Below are 20,876 nucleotides of genomic sequence, written 5' to 3' on the forward strand. Positions count from 1 at the left end.
GGGGTTGATCTCCACTCACTGCGCTGGACCTATCAACCAAACTAGGTCTTGGGTCGGAGCTGTGTATCACTAGAGTCATTTTATGAAAACGATGGGCGTACTCGAACGGAGAAGTTTGAATACTTTTCTAAAAGAAAAAAGAAATCCACTTAAATGTTGCGCTTTCATACTTAAAACGAATATGGTGAGAATGGTTTCTAAATGGAATAGGCAGTGCTGTTGAATACATCAAAAATTTGAAAAATTTTATAAAAATAATATATATATATGTATATAAACATTAATTTTAGAATTATAAAATATTTTCAAAATAGTTAAAAATAAGGGAAGGCATCGCAGATACCTAGCCTGGAAAGGGTAGAACTAAGGTCTTGATTTCATCTAACAAGCCCAAAGCAATCAGGCCAAATCCGAACTAATAAGTATCTGGACTGTGTCCGACAAGGCCCTATAACACACACATATATATATATAGCTATAATATGCTGTCTGCATGTTGTCGTATAACTAAATAATTAAAATCCAATGATTATAAATGCCATAAAACCGTCACTAAAGCATCACAAGTTATTGCTACATCATTAACCGCTGCTAGTGTTTCGTGGCTAAAGATTTTTAGTGACACGTTTTAAAAAAATTAACTATCCGGCAACATTTGGCAGCTACCTGGTATATATATATATATATATATATATATATTAAATATAAAAAAACTTTAGTTATAATGTATAGCCCGGCTGGGTGGATACCGACAAAAGGCTCAGCTAGGCAACCTCTTTAATCCGGAGCGCGGCTGGATGTCCGCCCCTAATAAAAGAAAAGTGTGACGCCCTTAGAATAGCTGCAAAAGTAAATCGGTTTGCCAGTATTTCAATTTGAATCAATTAACTCAAGCCGACTCTAACGTTGGCTTAAGACTACTTGATTCTAAGTATTCTAACATTGAACTAAGATAAACAAATAGTGTTCGTGCCTTTGTTGCAACATGTTTGCCTTGGGTCTGAATGCGTGCCTAACCACAGGGCTCCGGACGAGTGGGATTCATGGCCAAAGGAGGGCCTGTTAAAATAAAAACAGGAAGAATAGAAAAGCCCTCAAAGTTCGACGTCTCTCGGTTAGGCCTTTTGTCACCCCAAATCTCAAGTTATGAGTGGCTGGTCTAACGTTAAATTTCCTCTCGAATTCATGATCCTATTATATTATACATTTGAAAACCGCAGGCTTAAGATCTCTGTGTTGCCAAATCCATGGATTTTTTGTTTTTAGGACAAAGGGGAGAAAGAAACACGCATGTCACTTCTAGAAAGATTCGTGTTGTAGTTCTTGCATCTTTCAAATAAAGGACCCAAGGTTGGGTCTCAGATTCATGATTTTGAGAGGACTGCGCACAGATTCAAGCCGCAAGAGCACCCAATTTTAGAATTGATGCAAGAGAAAGGTATCAAGAAGAGAGCATCTCTTTGGACAAACGGCTCTCATAACAAATCCTTGTGCTCTTCAAGTAGTATTATGCTGGCAGAGGGGAAGTGGCAGTGTGCAGCACTGATCATTGGACTGGCTTAGGGGAGCACCTTGGTGAGTGATTAACGAAAGCAGAAAAGCAAGCGGAAGTGCTTTCTTTATAGACGATAAAGAGGAAACTTTCTCGGGTTCATGCAGGCCAGTGCTCTTAAACCCTCAATCAACAGGGGAAACCACATATAAACGGAAGTGCTTTCTTTATAAACGATAAAGAGGAAACCATCTTGATGGCGATTTCTCATCTCTGTTCAGCCACATACAAATAAAAGAAGCCCCTTCTCTTTTTTTTTTTTTTCTTCTCGTTTAAACGGTTTTCATATTATTCTCAGCACAGTGATGGCACTTATTTGCTACAGGGCCATGAATTGGTACTTTCAACTGCGGGGGGGAGATACGTTCTCTCGGACCCAGATGTGTTGTCCCATCGGCATCTACCTTTTCACGTCTCTCTTAACCTGAACTAACCAAATCGTCAAATTGGGACAAAAGTAGAGGACGTAGAATATACACCGGGAGAAAGGGACTCCTTTTGCATGGACATCTTTCACCAGACACACCGAGGGTGCCCACAATCATATCTCGGGGAAGTGTAGGGCGACATTCTTCTTAAAAGAGCTTAACAAGAATGTAGCCCTCAATTATGTGCTAAAAGAACGACGCTCGATGTGGAGGGATTTATGCTTCAATTCTTGGCTTTAGATGCCCGCAACAAGCTACCGCCTTTCTTCTACTGAATCAACTTTGAGGCATCAGACCATTAACTTCAGTAGGAAGCACCGATCACTGCTTTCTTATGATGACGTCCGTAAATCCCGTTAAGGAATTTATTAACGCTTAAAACCCGAATATGTTACGTTAGTGATCGAGCCGCACAGTGTCACAGAATTTAGTTTTCACTCGATGCTACTGTATGACGATGATATACCGTTGTGTGTGTGGCTCAGCAGTGCTAGTTTCTGTCTTGCTCAGACTAGTAGCCGGCTCACGCCCTTGTTGATATCCATGATAACGCATGACAAATGGCTGCAATTTCCCTTATTCTCGAGTGGGTTGGTGCAATAACAGTTGGGGCAAGAGAAAGTTGTTGACATGCAAGTTGAAGCACGGTGATGGACGGCACCCTGAAGTACTGAAAGCAAGTCATATACTCCTAATAGGATAAGAGGTTGGGTGAAAGCTTCAACCTTTTGTGCACGGAGCAATGAAAACCCTAATCACCTAGAAATTTCGCTGCCATTTTCACTAAGATCGTTGTACCATGTATATCTTATTAATAAATTAAGGAGAGACATGAAAAGCGTCGCTTTGTCTTCGCCATGGGAATTGATCTGCCGGTATTGCTTGGGTAATAAAAATCATCTCATCATACGAAACCAGTATCCCTTCATATTAAAATCCAATTGGTGCTCAAAAGAACCCCAAAGGTATCTAAACAGCAGGCACTAATATAGGTCAAATGAGTTAATTTTTCCTATCCACCCGTAGAACATCTGGAATTGCTCCTCAGGCCTTTGTTCCGATCCCATTAATCTTCGGTTTAACCCCTCAGCAGTGCCAATAAAGGGCAAAAAGAAGGAACAGAAAAGGAAAAAGGAGATAAAAGAAAGAAAGCTTGGAAGCATCTTTAGGATACATCAATCGTCATAAAATAATCAACCACGCACCAAAGCTCACCAACTTTAATTCGTTGGTCGTCGATGAAAATGCCCAAAGGGTACTATGCACTACGATAGGACTGATCAAGGCTAAATAAACTATGGCAACTCTTTCACGGGACATGACCAACTGACCCTTTGTAGTTGTTGAAAGCCAAGAGAAAAATCCATCCAGCCATTGCCAGCAGCCCGATATCTAATACCAAAGCTGTTGAGTGGAGAAGAAAAAGCTAAAAGGGACTACATACTGAAAAGAAAAACCCTTCTTTTTCCACTGCTATTTCCTTTTCTTTTCTAACGTCCTTGGCGAACAAGCTGGCTAATTCTCAGCTAGCTTCCCCGAAAAGATCTTAGTTGGAAAAGTTCGATCTAACAGCCCGAACAGGAAGGCATTGTGCTGTTGTGCAATACAGCCATTGAACCAGTACAACGCCATGTGCCCGCCAGTGATGAATGCTCTGAATGCAAAATCCATTAGAGTTCTCAATTGCGTTTGAGTCAACCACCATTTCAGCAGAAGCAAGTTTGAAGCATCCAATTACTCAGTTTGAACCAGACAGTGCTGGAAACCAACAGGTCCTTGCAAACACTATGTCCCCTGTTTCGACTTGCCAAACACCAAGGATCATACTCTACTCTCCCAAGTTGGGACAAGCATAAGATCTCATCTCTTCTGGTTCAACGAGGACTTGGTCTGCTTGATGAGTGTTTTGCTCAAAACTGCTCCATCAGCGGTGAAACTCACAGCAATCTGCATTTTTTGGCATTACCCTACGTGACGCATTCAGCATAACCACCCAAACATAAAGATGATTGCACTTCGCAAGAAAGAGCATCTAATGTTTTTTCACCTGGGAAAGTAATATTTGAATTGTTGCGAATGTAACGAGCAGGTTGTGCTTTAGTTACAGAGACTGTTTGGTTACAGTCGTCTTCTTGGAAATATTGAGAGTATCTCCAAATGCTCAAAATTTCGTATCGGAAGCTAGTTTTAGGAAATCATTCGAATTTTAGCAACAGCCACTATGTACGATCGTTGACAGGTTCGAAAGAGAATGTTGTTTAATTTGGAAGAACGACATCCGTCAGTATCGAATAGAAACCATAATACTTTGTTACTCCAGCTCTTAAATCGTAAACCGGCATCCAACCAACTCCACGACCCACGCGGTAAAGCATTGATCCATAACAGAGAGACCAGACATTTGAAGCTTCCCGTTCATTATTATTTTATTTTAATAAGTAATTTGCAATCCAACAACCAAAATGAAGGCAACAAAGGCAAGGACGAAGAATCAATATTAGGTTGTTAATAGTATCGGTTAATTTTTACAATCAGCAACGTACATGAGGAGACTGTGATACCTAACCTATCTAAAGTTGAGTGTGCTGCAGCTTTTGCTAGTTCTAAATAAAAGAGAGACATTGCATTTTGGTCTACAAGAACTAGTCTTACTGACAAAAGGATAAGAACAACCAACCAGACTGGACGGCTAGCTTCCCTTACATCAACGTGCAACTGCCGGTGTTCTCGTCGTTGAACATGTCGGTATTAAAATGAAGATTTGCCGGAGGGTAGGCAGGTGGCGGGCAATGGCCCGGCATCTCGCAGCAAAACGCTTGACCTGGCCTGTAAGGGTGCACCGCATATGGATCGACCGTGTGATAGTGTACCGTGTATTGAACCACACTGGGATTGAAAGGGTAGAAACCAAGGCTCTCTGGTGGAGGAGGGTGGCTCAAATCCTGCCTAATCTCCGTAACATAGCCACCGTCCTTGGCTGATTGAACAACATCACAAGCAGTGGTGTCGCCGGTTACGGAGGCAGAACCATCCTTATCCTTCTCTGTATTCTTTCCTTTCTGCTCGCTTCCTGCATCTTCTGGCTTTTTCTTCTTCTCTTCTTTGTCGCCACCATCCTTCTGCGGGGACGGCTCTGCCTTGTTCTCATCGGAAGAAGGCTTCTGCTTCGGGTCGACCTCCGGCAGCAACTCGACAGGCTTGCCTGTCTTCGCCAACTTCTTGACGAGGACATCAGGATTCAATTTGCTATCGCCCTCGACCGTCACCTTCTGCTTTGCAGAATCCACGCTCACCCTGTATACCCCTGTCGATTACCACAACCACCACCAGAAACAGGCACCCACAAAATTTAGTCCAAAATTTTACTTCTACGAGCATCCAAGTACTGGAAAACTGTTGGTTTGAATGAGGAAAACGAAAATCCATGAGAAATCGACCTAAAAAAAAAAGTTGTTTACGTACCATCAATGCGTTGCAAAACCTTCCTCACTTTCCTTGCGCATCCGTCACAGTGGACGGCTACCTTCAGTTCCCACTTCTGAAGTAAAGCATCAAATGTATCAATAATATTTCAACCCATGAAGAGAGAAAAGTTGAAAGACGATTGCACATATCAGAAGGGATTCCAAATCCGCACCTTCAAGTCTTGTTGGTTGTCCATATATCCTTCTGGCGACGAAGCAGCTTTTGATGCTCAGACTCGACCGCGGAAGAAGGGAATACCCGACGAACGCAACCGAAGAGAGAGAGAGAGAGAGAACTGGAAGACGCGCCCTGGGCAGAGCACCGGCCCTTCTCTCCAAATTTATAGTCTCGGCTGGAGCTGAATAATGCTTGGGTCCCGCGACACCTAGCTTAGACCGAGGGGCGATCGCTCGACTGGCCATATTCCCCAACAAAGCCTCCCCTTTATTAACGTCTGTACACGTGTGAGAGGATAGAAATTCTGACTGTCCCCCCATTCAACATGGAATATTTGGACCAATCAGCTGTTATCTTTCGAGAAGAGTTTAAAACTTAATGCTCATTCATTCAGAAGAACAGATCGACCGGCGAGCGGCTTGTCTGCGTTCGCACCAATCTTTACCTAAATGTTTTTATTTTTCAACTAGTTAGCGAAAACTATGCCCTTTTTCATACGAAAACAAGAACTTTCTGTGTTTTTATGAGATCACAAGTAAAAGGTAGCTACACATATAAAAGAAAGTTTCCTTTACTTTTTATCTGCCATTTCCACGACCAATAGGCCCGCCTAGATCTGCACCTTAGAAGAAAATTTTCGAGAGTCAAGATTTGATCTATCCCCTTCGACTCAGCACATCGTTTTCTCTCAAGCTTTTGACCGACACACAAGGATCATGAATCCTTCTCATTTCAAAATGTTCTAAGTCCAAGCCATGTCATGCAATCAAAAGTGGTGCCTGTCAGCTTTGACGATCATAGCAATTACAAGAATATGGAGAAATAATTAAAAATAATGTAGAGGGACAAAGAGGCCGAAGCGCCGCCTATTGTTTGAGACATGCATGGCCGGGGCCCGGGGTGATAGGAAATGCGTGGATGGATGCCTTTTACACTGCCAGTGCGTTCAGTCGATCGACGACTCAAAAGGATGAGAAAATTAGGATGCCGCTGCGTCTTCTAACTCCCTTAATGGCAAAGGAAACGCGCGCTAACTTTAACGAAACGGAGGACGATCGGGCTGTTGACTGCTCATTGATATTACGTGGCCATTAGTCAGCAGGGAGAACACCTGATGGAGGTGGAGCCTTTCAGGTTAAGCCGCGGCCTGCTTTTTCATGGTCAGCCTGGTAGAGGAAGGACGGGGTGCCTCAGCCTCATCTCACTCAGCCAACCAACAGCGTCTCTCTCAGGCAGTGTGTAGTAAAACTAAAAGAAAGAGGAGGGCATGCAAACTTTGCGGAAAGAAACAAAACCCGAACGTTCACACGAGACGTAGTTAGTCAGAACTCGTATTCGCATTCGCTTTTTTGCGGATGAGGAGGTGGTCAAATATGTTGTCTGTTTTTAACTTTGAGGGCTTCATAAAAAAGAAGAAAAAGTGTAACAGCAGAGGAAGGCGGCGGCGAAAAATTACCAAATCCGAAGATGCATGGGAATCAGCAAGTTATGAAAGGGGAGGAAGGTGGCACCTGTGAATGTAAGAGAACCCTGTTTCCAAATTAACTACCTAAATCTTTCTGTCTTCTTCACTTCTTCGGTTTTCTTTTCTTGGTGCGTTAGAGAATGAAAGTGAGAGAGCATCGCCATGGATACAGCCAATCCTGCAAATCTAACCCAAAGCTGTTATGTACATGAATTCCATTTTTCACGTATAGTGGATTGCTGAGGCTTCATTTCAGCATGTACAGATGCGATCTACATGATCAACAGCTTGTTATAAAAATATGCCTTTTAATTCATAGTGTCTTAGAAAATTGCCAATTATTCCACAAATAACTCAGATTAACTAAGTAGAGCACATCTACTTGGTTAAATTTGATACAACAGCTTAAAGTATTGGGATTTTAGGTACATAAGGCTTACACAAGATCCTAGCTCCCTTTTGACTTCGTGTCTGTCCTTTTCTTGAGTTATTCGCAGGTTCGGTCTCCAAATGTCCGAGTTTGAACGCCTTTCTTCTTGTTGGACGACTCCACCGATTTGGCTATACGCGACCATATTCATCTTTCATTTTTCATTTTTCACAGAACGGATCCGAACAGCATCCGTCATCCCGTGGCGACCCATAATTATCAGAATTATAAGCTAGGCGAATCAGAAAGGCATTTCCGCGATCTCTTCACTCTTATTCGCTATGTACTCAATAATGGGCGCAAAAAAATGCATGTTAATTAATTTCAAAAGCATCATTATGCTGCAGTCTTTGATTTATTTGTGCCGGTCATTATATTGCATTTTTTTTGTCCGTGCAACTCAAGATGATACTGTGCGCCCTTTTTGTCATGGTATGGATGAGTGTCAGTTAACGGTCACATTATATAGAGTACGACATTAATTAAAAATACTTTATGAGGCACTTCAAGAAGAATCAATGCAAGAAGCGAGTTGTTAATTATAAGAATATTCTAACACATCATTTAGAAATATCAGTCGAGCGGAATGAACCCTGTTTGGCGATATTTAATTAATGATATTCTATAGTGCCGTGTTAGTATGACAGGTGTGCGATATGCGTGTCAAATGGATCGAGGGTGGGCATCAGTTGCGTAGCTTCAGAGCAGTTTGGAGCACTCTACGCCTTGCAGCAAAAAAGACTCTGCTTGCAGGGGGCGATATTTTGAAGAGGCCGAAGCATTTTCTTTATATATATATATAACTGTTTCAAGATTTGATTGGAGAACCAGCAACCGATCAACTAGACGATTTACTGTTTTAGTAAGCAATTGGCAGTTCATTGTCGAGCTAAAGCCTCCCATTCTCCAGTATTTGAGAAGGTCCAGAGCTTAATCAATGCTTGACTAGAAGTTGCCATTGCATTCAGTTGATGGGCAACCATCCACTGGAACTAATAACCAACTGTCTACCTGAAAAAGAAATAAATTTTGAAAAGTTTTCCAAAAAAAAATGTACTCCACAACGTTCAAGGAAAATAAGCTACATGTGACTTAAGTCTCCAACAATCATTGGAAGCAACGCTATTCTAACTCTCACACTGTCACACACATGCAAGCAGGCCCGCCCCTATGCAGTGCGCTCGCGCGCGCGCGCACACACACATAGTCACTGGCTAGTATCACTCATGCAACGCCGGAAGAAGAGCAGCCACAAGCCACAGAGAAAGTGTTGGTGTCCCCATTCACCACCACACAAACATAATCCTCTTCTGTGCTGCCGCCGGAGCTTATATAGTGGCCCTGGGTTTTGTACCCACTCGAAAGCACGGCCATTCATTCAACGTGAGGCTATCCACAACCTCATCCCTCCCTCCCCTCCTCCTCTCCTCTCGCTTCCGCCACCCGTCCCAAAAAAATCCTCCTCCTCACTCTCTCCCTTTCTCTACATATCTTTTCCTCAAGTGAAGCTCTCGCCCCTGCTCTTGCCCATTGTCCCCCGGCGAGCATGGCGTCGGCTACTCTCTCTGTGGCCTCTGTAGCTAATGCCTCGGTCCAGGTCTCCTCTCTTCTTCCCTTCGATTCCATCTTCATCTTCACCTCCCCTTTTCGTTTTTCCTGTCTCGCCCATTCATAATTAACGGTTGTGGTGTGAAATGTGCAGGCTTCTGCCAAGGGTTTCTCGGAGTTCTCGGGGCTAAGGAGCTCGGCATCCTTTCCTGTTACGAGAAAATCATCAGATGACTTCCTTTCTGTGATCGCATTCCAGACTTCTGCGGTTAGTGACACCAACTATGCTCTTTTTCCTTTATCCTTTTGCCATAGCTTTTACTCGAATTTTTTATGACCACATTTCCTTTTCTTATGGATTGTAACAATCACCATGTTTCTGCTGCTCTCTGTCTTACTCTTCCTTGTGTACCATCGTGGTAGCAAGTACTAAACACTGCATGGATTTCGTGTGAAAAACGCTTTTCTTGGTGCCAATGGGTCCAAGTACTACTTGTCTGACTAGTGACTATACAGCCTTTCCTTCGATAGAGGGCGTGGGTATTGAGGACTCTCACAAGCCACCCCCTTCAGAGCAAAATGCTGCACTTTTAGTCTCTACCTAGCCGCTCCCCTGCATGCCCTCTTTTGTCGGTCCAGTGTCCTTAGGACACTGGACCAAGGAAAAGAATAGGTGCCACCAACTTGAGAGCCACAAAAGGACACTGGACCAAGGAAAAGAATAGGTGCCACCAACTTGAGAGCCACAATCCTGAAATCAAGTCATTCTCTCCAGAGCGAACATCTTTTCCGTTACAGCCATTTACTTTATGAAAGCGTCGAACAGGTCCCGTGGTGCTCTGTTATGCTCCATCAAGCAACATTCTCGCAAACGCTATAGTCCTACTTTCCTGAGCCTTGTGGAGCTCAACCGAGCAAACCATAGTCGACCAATGCATGCACCAAAACATTCAAACATTCATATTGGCAGTTGCATAAGTTCTGTGGTCGCAGAGTTTGTCAAGGGCATAACAGGTAGTTATGCATGCTATGTGTTGTTTGGGTTGCCCTGTCTCATACATTGTTAGCTCTTGGAAGTACATAATTGTTTAATAAACCTTCTTGGAAGCATGCAACTGTTTAAACCTGTCTGCTGCATTGCACAGTGGGCATGCAATTAGAATATCTGCATCACGGGCATGCTGTGGTGCTCCTTGCTCTGTAGTTTAAGTTCTGTTTGTTTGGATTTGGAAGATTGGCGGGTCTGGGTACAAGAAGGGAGTGGCTGAAGCAAAGCTTAAAGTAGCAATCAATGGCTTTGGAAGGATAGGGAGAAACTTCCTCAGGTGCTGGCATGGACGCAAGGACTCGCCCCTGGATGTCATTGTCATCAACGACACTGGAGGTGTCAAGCAAGCATCTCACCTCCTCAAATACGACTCCACCCTCGGAACCTTTGAGGCAGACGTCAAGGCCGTCGGTGATGATGCAATCTCCGTCGACGGCAAGGTCATCAAAGTTGTCTCCAGCAGAAACCCCCTCACTCTTCCATGGAAGTAAGCACTCGGACGACCTTTCTTCTGCAAGTCTTCTCCGAAATATTTGAGCCTGAAACTCATGCGACAGCATTATATTCCCTTTCTGCTTTATTTTTCTACCTGATTCTTGCATTGCTACAGTTTCTTTTGTTAGTTCCTAGATTGAGCAGCAGTCCTGTGAGTCTTGTCTGTTCTATCTCCCATCAATCTTCCTTCTTCGCAGATTAGGACAATTGTCTCTAATGTCCCTTCTGTTAAAAGCATCATATACTGCCTCACCTGAACATAGGCACTTGCTAGGTGCCTTGGAGTTGTCACACCTTGTGTTTCACCTCTAGCTTCAGTTGTAGGTAGTGCTGTAGAAGAGCTGATCTGAGAAGCCATTACTTCCACGGTTCGAGTTCTGCGTGCAGCTTCCACGCCCACACGTTTACATCTCGAGCTTGAATACTTGGTGGTTGAGCTTTAAGCTTATAGAATGGGGGGCTATTGTTGTCATTTCGCCAAATTAAAGATGTAATCAGGAAACAGGATCGGAACTGGAGGCTTCATTGGCCAAAATGAAGGCAAACGTTGTTCCTAAAGCTGTTTTCTTCTGTTAGGAAAGAAAAGATGGCATAGATAAATCGCAAGCGGATGAGCTTTGCTGAATTCTATCCAATATTTGATCCACTTCAGCTTGACTTTGCTCATCACCAGTGCTTTAATGAGTGAGTTTGAGCGGCGTCGTGCTTCTATTGAGCTGAATCTAATCTCAGCTCAATGGGGCTTTTCGGTTCTGCGTCGCCCTAGTTGGCCCGCGAGTACCAGGGATGACACATACATGATTACCCATTGGCAGTACTATTAAAATCTAGATTTCCAAGCAGGGAGAATTTATACTGTCCTTAGTAGTGCCGATGGCTCAGTTCATGGAACACATTACGATAGATTCTGTATTTCACGGGCCACCATCCCTTGATCGATTGCTAGATCCCATCCTTGAACTAATTCGATCTGAAGGAATTTGAAGCATTCGTTTGGTTCCTGCCCAGAAATTTGACAAAATTATTATCAATAAGTGAGATCCATGTCCAAAAATTGGCAAGAGAATTTTCTTAGCCAGGCTTTTAGAAAGGAGGCCCTTGCTGTGTTACCTCAATCTACTTACTTGATGGCTTTCCTGGCTAGATGAGCTATGTTCTGACGAAACAACCCATTTTGCGGTTTGTTTTTTTCTTTCCAACTTTTCCAAGGGAGATGAACATCGACCTGGTGATAGAAGGAACGGGTGTGTTCGTGGACAAGGAAGGTGCAGGGAAGCACATAGAGGCAGGGGCGAAGAAGGTGCTCATCACCGCCCCCGGCAAGGGAGACATCCCCACCTACGTGGTTGGCGTGAACGCTGATGCCTACTCCCACGACGATGTCATCATCAGCAACGCCTCCTGCACCACTAACTGCCTCGCCCCCTTCGTCAAGGTCCTCGACCAGAAGTTTGGTGAGTTGTCGATCACAAGGAGAATTTCATGACAATCATCTTTACGGTTGCTCTGTTTCATTCCTTCCTTTAGAATAAAGTAGTGCGGCAGAGTCTGCCGGCAGTTCATTACTCACCGCAAGTGAGCCTGGCTTGCAGGCATCATCAAGGGGACCATGACGACGACCCACTCCTACACGGGGGACCAGAGGCTGCTGGACGCCAGCCACCGCGACCTCAGGAGGGCCAGGGCCGCAGCTCTGAACATCGTGCCTACGTCTACCGGCGCGGCCAAAGCCGTGGCGCTCGTGCTCCCGACGCTCAAGGGGAAGCTGAACGGAATCGCGCTGAGGGTGCCGACGCCCAACGTGTCGGTGGTGGATCTGGTGGTGCAGGTGCAGAAGAAGACGTTCGCGGAGGAGGTGAACGCCGCCTTCAGGGAGAGCGCGGACAAGGAGCTGCAGGGCATTCTGTCGGTGTGCGACGAGCCCCTCGTGTCCGTCGATTTCAGGTGCTCCGACGTGTCGTCGACCGTCGACGCGTCGCTGACCATGGTGATGGGCGACGACATGGTGAAGGTGATCGCCTGGTACGACAACGAGTGGGGATACTCACAGAGGGTCGTCGACCTCGCTGACATCGTCGCCGCTAACTGGAAGTGATGTCAACCGGTGCAGCAACACCCAGTGCTGCTCCCATCAACTCCTACCGCCCCTCTTAGAGTGAGACAGAGAAAGAGGGAGCCATGAATTTAGATCGACCTCATTCTGCGGGCGTTCTCGCAGGTCTGCCTTTGCATTTATTTTTTTCTTTTTTGGCCAAAGCTCCTCCACCTTCGCCTCCCCATCTTTCTTCTTCTCAATTCTTCTTTTTTGCTTTGTGAAGTCTTTGCTTGGAGAGTCCCCACATTTCCCTGTTCTCTGCAACTGTATTGATTATGACTTAAAAAATAAACTCTATACTACTCTTTCGTCGGCTTGGCCAAACCGCATATTTGCATTGGTACTCCAACTAACGAGCAACACTACTGAAAATACAGTTACGCAATTCGCTTCAGAAACTACAGGAGATGCATTAGAATAATTACGAAGCTGAAGCCCTTTTTTGGTAGAAGCTAACTAAAGCTTATGCTATACAAGAAGTGAATGCCAAACTCTTACATTCACACAAACATGGATATATCTGCTTGTTTAGATACTCGCCTTCTGCTGTATGAACGTGCCCCCTTGTAACTCGAGTGTGAATGCAACACTCCAATCACAAAGAAAAAGAACCAAGCCGACTTTTAGGAGGTTATACTAATTCAAGTTGAAAACATGCTAGTCTTTTAAAATAACTCATCTCAAATGAGCGTCTTCGTTGGCTCGGTAGCCCTTGGTGCAAGGCTGTGGAATCTGATAAGTGCATGTTTGTTGAAGGCCATGTTATTGATTATGGTGCGAGATGGTCCATCTATTTGGTAGTAGTTTTTAAGATCAGACAGTTGGTGATGTGGGTGACATGGAAGTTTAGAAAATCACGAGGTAATTCAGAGGAATGAGATACTCCCCTAACCCGGGAACCGACAAATCTCTATCCATTGAAAGATCGGTTGGAAATGTTGGATGCTTGGCAAGCCCGAGTTCTTCATGCACTGCTTGGACCCATGTTTGTTGATCGCTTCTTGATTTGTGGGTGGGTCGTTTTGTTTCTCTATTTGACTTACCAAGGAAACCTGGCGTGTAGGGAGATTGACGGTAGCTCAAAAACTTTTCTAACGGATGGGTAATTACAGAATAGGTGACAAATCTTTGAAGTATTTAGGAGGCTGGATGGTCCAAGACGGTGTCCTTATTGGAGGTTCAGAAGGATGAGATTCAATGGTCTCCAAGTGCATCTCATTAGGTACTAACGTGCTGTCAGTGGGGTCCATTTGGACCTGATCACTCAATGCTTTCATGAGCGGAGTCGATGTTTTCCTCTCTTTCTTCTTGGTTACTATCACTATGATGGGTAATCATCACATCAAAGTCTTCATTCTCAAAGATATCCGCAAAACTATCTTGTCATGGTTCAAACTATCCTCCTTCTGGCTGGTATGGTGAGAGAAAAAAGGATGATTTTCATCAAATATAACATCTAGAAAACGTGAATATTGGAACCATTTGCAATAGTAGTAGAATTTGACTAGTCATATATGAACAATTATTAAGATTATTGCAGCTCATGGTCATATGTTCACTAGCTTCGATGTCTACAATCTAAAAATCTGTGTGAGGGACGGAAAGGCATTACCTGTAGAATGTTTGTGGGAGTTAATTCTGGCTGAAGCGGCAATAGCACCTTGCAGAACTTTGGCATGATTTTCGTTGATGTTTTGGAGGAGTTCATTTATTTTTTACAAGAGTTGAGGTAGACTTGTTGCATCTACATTCTTGGCCGCAACAATTTTACCGATGGTGGTCGAACTTTCCTTCTCCTTTTTTTCTTGTTTCATGGTCGTTGGTTTCCCAGTGAGAAACCAACACCTCTGCTTGGTATGTCCCTCCTTTTTGCAGTGAGAACAGAACCATTTTTAGAGGGTTCTTCTATTTATGTTCTCCATTTGTGTCATTATCATAACGTGCAACTTGTTCGACATCACTAGAGTTCTCTTTTGTGGAATCAGCTTTTAGAAGCATTATACATTTCCTTCACTCATCTTTCATCAGAATGAAACAAACAGTACTTAAGGATGGCAGTTATTGGCACATCAAAATTTGGCTCCGGATGTGCTCATTTTCTGGGCCTAAACTCATAAGAAGCTCCAAGATTTTCTATTGCTCACACACTTTTTTGCTCTTCTAAGAGTAATGGACACGTTGACAAGAAAATCAAGTTCATTCAACATACCCTGAAGATCTCCTAAATGGCAGCAGAAATTCTGGCTTTGCTTCTTGAGATTCCGAATGCCTTGCGAGAGTTGATACAATGTATGTTATGTCATTCTTTTTACTAGAAAGCTCCTTCACCTTTTTCCATATTTGATGAGCAGCCTCGGCAAAGAGAAAACCAGAGTTGGGGCTCCATGGAGTTGATAACCACGACATAACAAGGTGATAAGTCAATCTCCATTCCTTGAATGAAAGATCAGTTTCAGTTAGCTTGGGGAGACCATCTATGATGTAATCACGTTTGTTCCTGCCGCTCAAATATAGCATTGCATAATTTGACCATGTCAAGTAATTGCTGCAATTTAGGAGCATGAAAGTGATTTCGTTTGTAGAGCTGGGTTTTCTTCTGCACCATGATTTTTTTCAACCACTCTAGAGCTGGGTTCCATTGTTGAATTCTTCTGTCATGGTGACAACAAATGAAGGTAGATAGCCAAGAAACAGTAACCGATGAACCAAGAGTCTATCACTTTGATACCATGCTGTGATTCCCTTTCTCTTATCATTTAACGAGTTTTATAAGGCATATTTATCATTACTCAATGGAGAATCAACCAAGGCAATAAGCTAATGGTAGACCTTACATAAAGATCAAGAAAAGCAAATGGAAAAAGCCAACAACGATCATAAAATCTTCAACATCCATAAAAATATTTCCACCAAATTGGCAAGAATGCAAGACCCGTTGAACCTGTTGTTCTGGACAGCTTGGACTCTTTCATCACCAATACAACTCCCAACTGTAGGAAGCTTAATTTACAGGACTCGACCCAAATCTTCAACACCTATGTGCACAAAGCAGAGCAAGCTTGAGGCTGAGAAGGGAGCAGCTATAGGCATCGATGCAGCTTATTGTACTGAATTAGTCCCAATCCATTTTAGCATAAGATGAACAAAAATATAGTGATGGTTTGTTTCCGAAAAATCATGCCTAAGTACATTTAGCGGCCTTGATGTAATGTCACTGTACGTCCACGAAATTCCTCGCCCCTTGGTTTCTTCTCTTGGCATTTAAAGACATCTGATTTTGCACTGGTTGATCTCAAGAGAAGTGCTGAACCACTTTGATCGGAGTAGGAAAAGTTCAAATAGCATGAGCGCAGTATTATAAGAAGATATTCAGTTCGCTAAAAAGACTATAAATGCTATTGCTGCTCCTGCTCTATGAGTCTAGGCGAGGCAAGATGTACTGCTATGAAGTTTTAGCCTGATTAGTTAGTTGGTTCTTCCTACAAACTGCTGCAACAGTTTGATGAAGAATAGTGCAAACAGATGACAAGCAAAACCCTAATCCAACTAGCGTCCCAGATCAAAATCCAGAACTAAAATAAAATCCCCAACAACAATTCAAAAACAAAACAAATCTGTCTGTCCAAGACTCCAAACAAATGTGAAATCTAAACGGCTCTGTGCTGCGCCTGTATGTGTGTGTGTGTGTGTGTGTGAGAGAGAGAGAGAGAGAGAGAGAGAGAGAGAGCCCACAAAATGGGAATTGATTGAAAAACAAGTTATGGTGAGAGAGAGAGAGAGTTATGAGCAAAAAAGAGGTATCCTTGTTTTTACATTTATCTATTTATTTATGCAGGTTGGTTGCGTTCTTCTTCCAGCCTAATGGGACGTCTGATATGTTAAGGACAATTATAAATTATCCTTCAACCGTCATAGATGAGACGCCAGCTTACATTCAACAGCCAACTTCTCCAATGCGCAATCACAGTGATACTAAGTGTATCTAAGCTATAACGTCTCTCATGGACAACTATAAATGTAACATTAACATGTGTCAATATAAATAGACACTCACCCCACACGTCAAGGGTGTGAAAGTGAGGCTTTTCTCCCATCTTTGCTTGATTCTAATATGGTATTAGAGCCATATCTCTAAAGAGTGCTTGCGTTCATTCATCTTTTTCATTATCTGCAATTTTAAGTTGGATGTGTTCAAACGATTTGTTGATTTCAAATCTATTGTTGAAAATCAATTACAAGAGAAAATTAAAATTCTCCAATCAGATAGAGAATTTACCAGCACTCAATTCGAAAGTTTTTTGGTTGAGCATGGTATTTTCCATCGTTTTTCCTGCCCGTACACACCAGAACAAAATAGATTAGTTGAAAGGAAACATAGACATGTTGTGGAAATGGAACTTTGCATGATTCACTGGTCTAAAATGCCATCTCATTTTTGGGTTTATGCTTTTCGAACAGCAGTTTTCATCATAAACTGCTTACCCAAAAAACATGGCAGCCAACAAACGCCATATGAGATCATATTCAAACATAGACCAGACTACTCTCTCTTCCTAATCTTTGGTTCTACATGTGATAACAGATTACAATAGACACAAATTGGACCCCAAGACTAAGGCATGTGTTTTTATTGGATATGACATCAAACATAAGGGGTATATGAGCTTTGATCCAAAAGAAAGGAAGACTTATATCAGGCTTTCTTTGATGAAAACAAATTTGGCTTTCAAGGACTAGAAACTGCTAGCAGTCATAGCCCTTCTGTGGACACTTTCCCCGATAAACCTAAACCACCACCATCCTCACCTTCCACCTACCATCAACCAAGGTCCAAATCACCTTACTTCTAATCAGACTTCACAACCAGAACCTCTAGTCCATTTGAACTGACATCCCAACATCATGAACCCATCACTTCTTCAACTCCCTCACCATCATCTCCCCCATCCAACGACTTCATAACTTCTATACCTCCCATAACAGCACCTTCTCATGCACATCGCATGATAACCCGGTCGATGACTGGCCGCCTAAAACCCAAACTTTTTGTCACCATCAAGTCACCAACCATCATCCATACTCAAGAGCATGTCAATTATAAGGAAGCCTCTCAATATGCAGAATAGCGTAGAGCAATGGATACTGAATTTCATGCCCTGCAACAAAATCAAACATGGGAACTAGTACCTCGAAAGGATCATTTTCATGTTGTTGGATCCAAATGGGTTTACAAGCACAAATACCAACCTGACGACACTATTGCCAGACATAAAGCTCGGCTTGTGGATAAAGGTTATCTTCAAGAAGCTAGAGTTGATTTTAATGAGACTTTTAGTCTGGTAATTAAACCCACATCTGTGAGCATGCTTCTCTCCTTAGCTACTCAATTCAAATGGGACACCCGTCAGCTAGATTTTGATAATGCCTTCTTAAATGGCTTTCTAACTGAAAAGGTTTATATGGTGCAGCCTCAAGGTTATGAAGACCCCACCCACCCCACTCATGTGTGCCGTCTAGTGAAGGCTTTATACGGTCTCAAACAGGCACCACATGCCTGGTACATGTGCCTTAGTAACTTCCTTCAACACCTGGGTTTTCATATCTCCACCTCGGATCCATCTCTATTCATTTCTCAAGGATGCAAAGCCTTCGTTCTTGTTTATGTCGACGACATACTAGTAACAGGCCCATCTAAAGAGGTAATATTAAAGGTGATTCGTGAGCTCAAACAACATTTTTTTATCAAAGATATGGGTCGGCTATCATATTTTTTAGGGCTTGAGGTCCACTATCTAAATGACTGCATTTACCTTAGTCAAAGGAATTATTTACTCAATATACTTAGATGCACTCATATGGAAAATGCAAAGGCCTCCACTACACCTATGAGTTCCTCTCTTAAACTTCATAAGGAAGGACTCCCGTATGACAATGAAACTTTCTACCGCTCCATAGTTGGAGCACTTCAATATGCATGCTTTACCAGGCCAAATCTTTCTTTTTCAGTCAATAAAGTCTGCCAATACATGTATCAGCCAATCCAAGATATAGCTTGTGTTGTAAATCAACCTCCCAACCGCTGACTCTCCAAGCCTATGCCGATGCCGATTGGGCAGGCTGTCTGAACGATCGGAAGTCGACCGGAGGGTGTGTGATATTCCTTGGAGGAAATGCCATCCCATGGTTCTCAAGAAACAACAAACTGTAGCACTATCCAGTACGGAGACTGAATATAAGTCTCTAGCAGGAGGAGTTGCAGAATTACTCTGGAATCATTCTTTACTACAACAATTTGGCTTCAAAACAGCCACAACTCTCACACTTTGGTGCGATAATATTGGAGCTCTTTACTTGGCAACCAATCCTGTTTTTCATGCTCGCACAAAACATGTGGAAATCGACTTTCATTTTGTCAGAGACCATATAAGCAAAGGGGCATATCAATGTTCAATTTCTTTGGTCTAATGAACAAATTGCAGATGGTTTAACAAAACAATTGAACGTTGCACTCCATGACCAATTCAGAGCCAATTTGAACGTTTTAGATCACACGATCAAATTGAGGGGGCATGTTAAGGATAGTTATGCTAAGAATTATCCTTCAACTGTTATAGATGAGACAACCAGCTTACATCAACAGCCAGCTTCTCCAATGCGCAATCACAGGGATACTAAAAGATGAGACAGCCAGCTTACATTCAACAGCCAGCTTCTTCAATGCGCAATCATAGGGATACTAAATCTGCAGTTACATGAAGATCCTTCATTTACTGTATTATATTGTATATGCAGGTGTATCTGAGCTATAACGTCTCTCATGGACAACTGTAAATGCATATAAACCATCTTTGCTTGATTCTAATATGATAGTATGAAAAAAGTTACATGGTAGCTTCACGTAAGTTAAATTTTTTCAGAAAAAATGTTTAGTCAATTTCGGTAGTATCTGCCAATGGCCTCTGGATCTACCTTCGGCCAGAACATTGTTGGATGACATGAGGGTTGGAAAGATAGGCAATTGTCCTATTTCCAAAATCTTCCGAAATACTTAGTAATTACTTAATTTAAAAATTGAAAAATAAGCACTTATACATGTGTATTGGTTGTGTTGACACCAACGCAGACACGATGTGAACAATGACCATACATTTCAGGCAAAGTGCTTTTTTCCACTAGAAAAAAAAAATGATGCATTGTACGGGCGGTGAAAATTTTGAAGTAACATAATGCTACCTTACGTCTTCCCTTTTAAAACCAGGAACGAAGTTTTCACACCCGATACATTTTTACATGCAAGTATGCTTGAAGAGTTTTCGTACCCTCCAATTAAAGTAGTAAACTGGTGGAATATTTTGATTTGAGGATGTAGGACAGTAAACTGGTGAAATATTTTGATTTGAGGATGTAGGACGGGTTGAACTTTCACACCATCCAGTTACTTTGGAGGTTAATCAAAAGTCAAAACGCCCCTCAAATCACATTTGTCATGACGAATACGAGTTACTCCCATCTCCTCTCCCCACGTCTGCCTCCCTTTCAACTACTGAATACCAAGTTACGGATTTGTGTATTAATGGCGAGGGGGGCATGCACTCCAAAAGAGCGTGTCAATGGAGTACGTAAATCTTTGCAGTGGTCCTGAGCATGAGCCGCTCGCTCTTCTGCAACACGGTCCTCTTAAGTTTGGAAGAGTTTCATACATCCAATGTCATGCCTTTACCGGAGTCCCCCCAGCTAAAGCGGAGGGAGCTCTCCGTCTTCTTTGTTTCTTTTTTGGTGCAGGGTTTTCTGCATAAAATGTGTATTGTTCCCCAGGTTCTACTGCACTGTTCGATTGTCGCTTTGTGATGGTTGAAAGGTTTGCGTCTAAATGGGTCCTTTTGTGGGTTTCCCCTTCATGGTCGAAGGGTTCCCATCGTCGTGCCCACCAAATGTTTGACTACGCGCATAAGGAGGTTATTGCATCTCTTGGCTCTTGCCCCCCATTTGTATTCCTTGCACCAAACCTGTGCCCCTCAATTAGAGCCTTATATAATCTTTCACAGACAATCCGTTTTTTTTCTCAAACACGGAACTCGCCGTCCTCAGCGCTAGTCAATCGATAGATTAAATGCCAAAAAGGTAACCTCCATCCAATTTTAAATGCATCGGACCCAGAAGTACCAGCGTCCTT

General features: G+C 42.9%; 2 protein-coding genes across 2 annotated transcripts; one reads left to right on the forward strand and one right to left on the reverse strand.

Moving 5' to 3' along the window:
• Positions 1–4,581: 4,581 nt before the first annotated feature.
• Positions 4,582–5,751, reverse strand: LOC116257965 (heavy metal-associated isoprenylated plant protein 35-like). Its single transcript, XM_031634995.2, has 3 exons — positions 5,618–5,751; positions 5,443–5,518; positions 4,582–5,284 (listed from the first exon to the last, which is right to left on the reverse strand). The coding sequence occupies exons 1-3, from the start codon at positions 5,639–5,641 to the stop codon at positions 4,680–4,682; spliced, it is 705 nt and encodes a 234-aa protein (XP_031490855.1). The 5' UTR covers positions 5,642–5,751; the 3' UTR covers positions 4,582–4,679.
• Positions 5,752–8,901: 3,150 nt separating this feature from the next.
• LOC116257530 (glyceraldehyde-3-phosphate dehydrogenase A, chloroplastic) lies at positions 8,902–13,011 on the forward strand. The gene is made up of 5 exons (XM_031634374.2): positions 8,902–9,114; positions 9,220–9,333; positions 10,299–10,600; positions 11,818–12,062; positions 12,201–13,011. Exons 1-5 carry the CDS (start codon positions 9,064–9,066, stop codon positions 12,701–12,703), a joined length of 1,215 nt encoding a protein of 404 aa, XP_031490234.1. The 5' UTR covers positions 8,902–9,063; the 3' UTR covers positions 12,704–13,011.
• The last annotated feature ends 7,865 nt before the right edge of the window (positions 13,012–20,876 follow it).

This window comes from Nymphaea colorata, chromosome 7, assembly GCF_008831285.2.
Source record: "Nymphaea colorata isolate Beijing-Zhang1983 chromosome 7, ASM883128v2, whole genome shotgun sequence".
Taxonomy (NCBI): Eukaryota; Viridiplantae; Streptophyta; class Magnoliopsida; order Nymphaeales; family Nymphaeaceae; genus Nymphaea; species Nymphaea colorata.

Excerpts from the sequence above, each read along its gene's own strand:
- LOC116257965 (XM_031634995.2), bottom strand. The coding sequence starts at position 5,641 with ATGGACAACCAACAAGACTTGAAG. Across the intron at positions 5,519-5,617 it reads ACAACCAACAAGACTTGAAG|AAGTGGGAACTGAAGGTAGC; the intron begins GTGCGGATTTGG and ends GCTTTACTTCAG. Across the intron at positions 5,285-5,442 it reads GGTTTTGCAACGCATTGATG|GGGTATACAGGGTGAGCGTG; the intron begins GTACGTAAACAA and ends GGTAATCGACAG.
- LOC116257530 (XM_031634374.2), top strand. The coding sequence starts at position 9,064 with ATGGCGTCGGCTACTCTCTCTGTGGCCTCTGTAGCTAATGCCTCGGTC. Across the intron at positions 9,115-9,219 it reads TAGCTAATGCCTCGGTCCAG|GCTTCTGCCAAGGGTTTCTC; the intron begins GTCTCCTCTCTT and ends TGAAATGTGCAG. Across the intron at positions 10,601-11,817 it reads CCCCTCACTCTTCCATGGAA|GGAGATGAACATCGACCTGG; the intron begins GTAAGCACTCGG and ends AACTTTTCCAAG.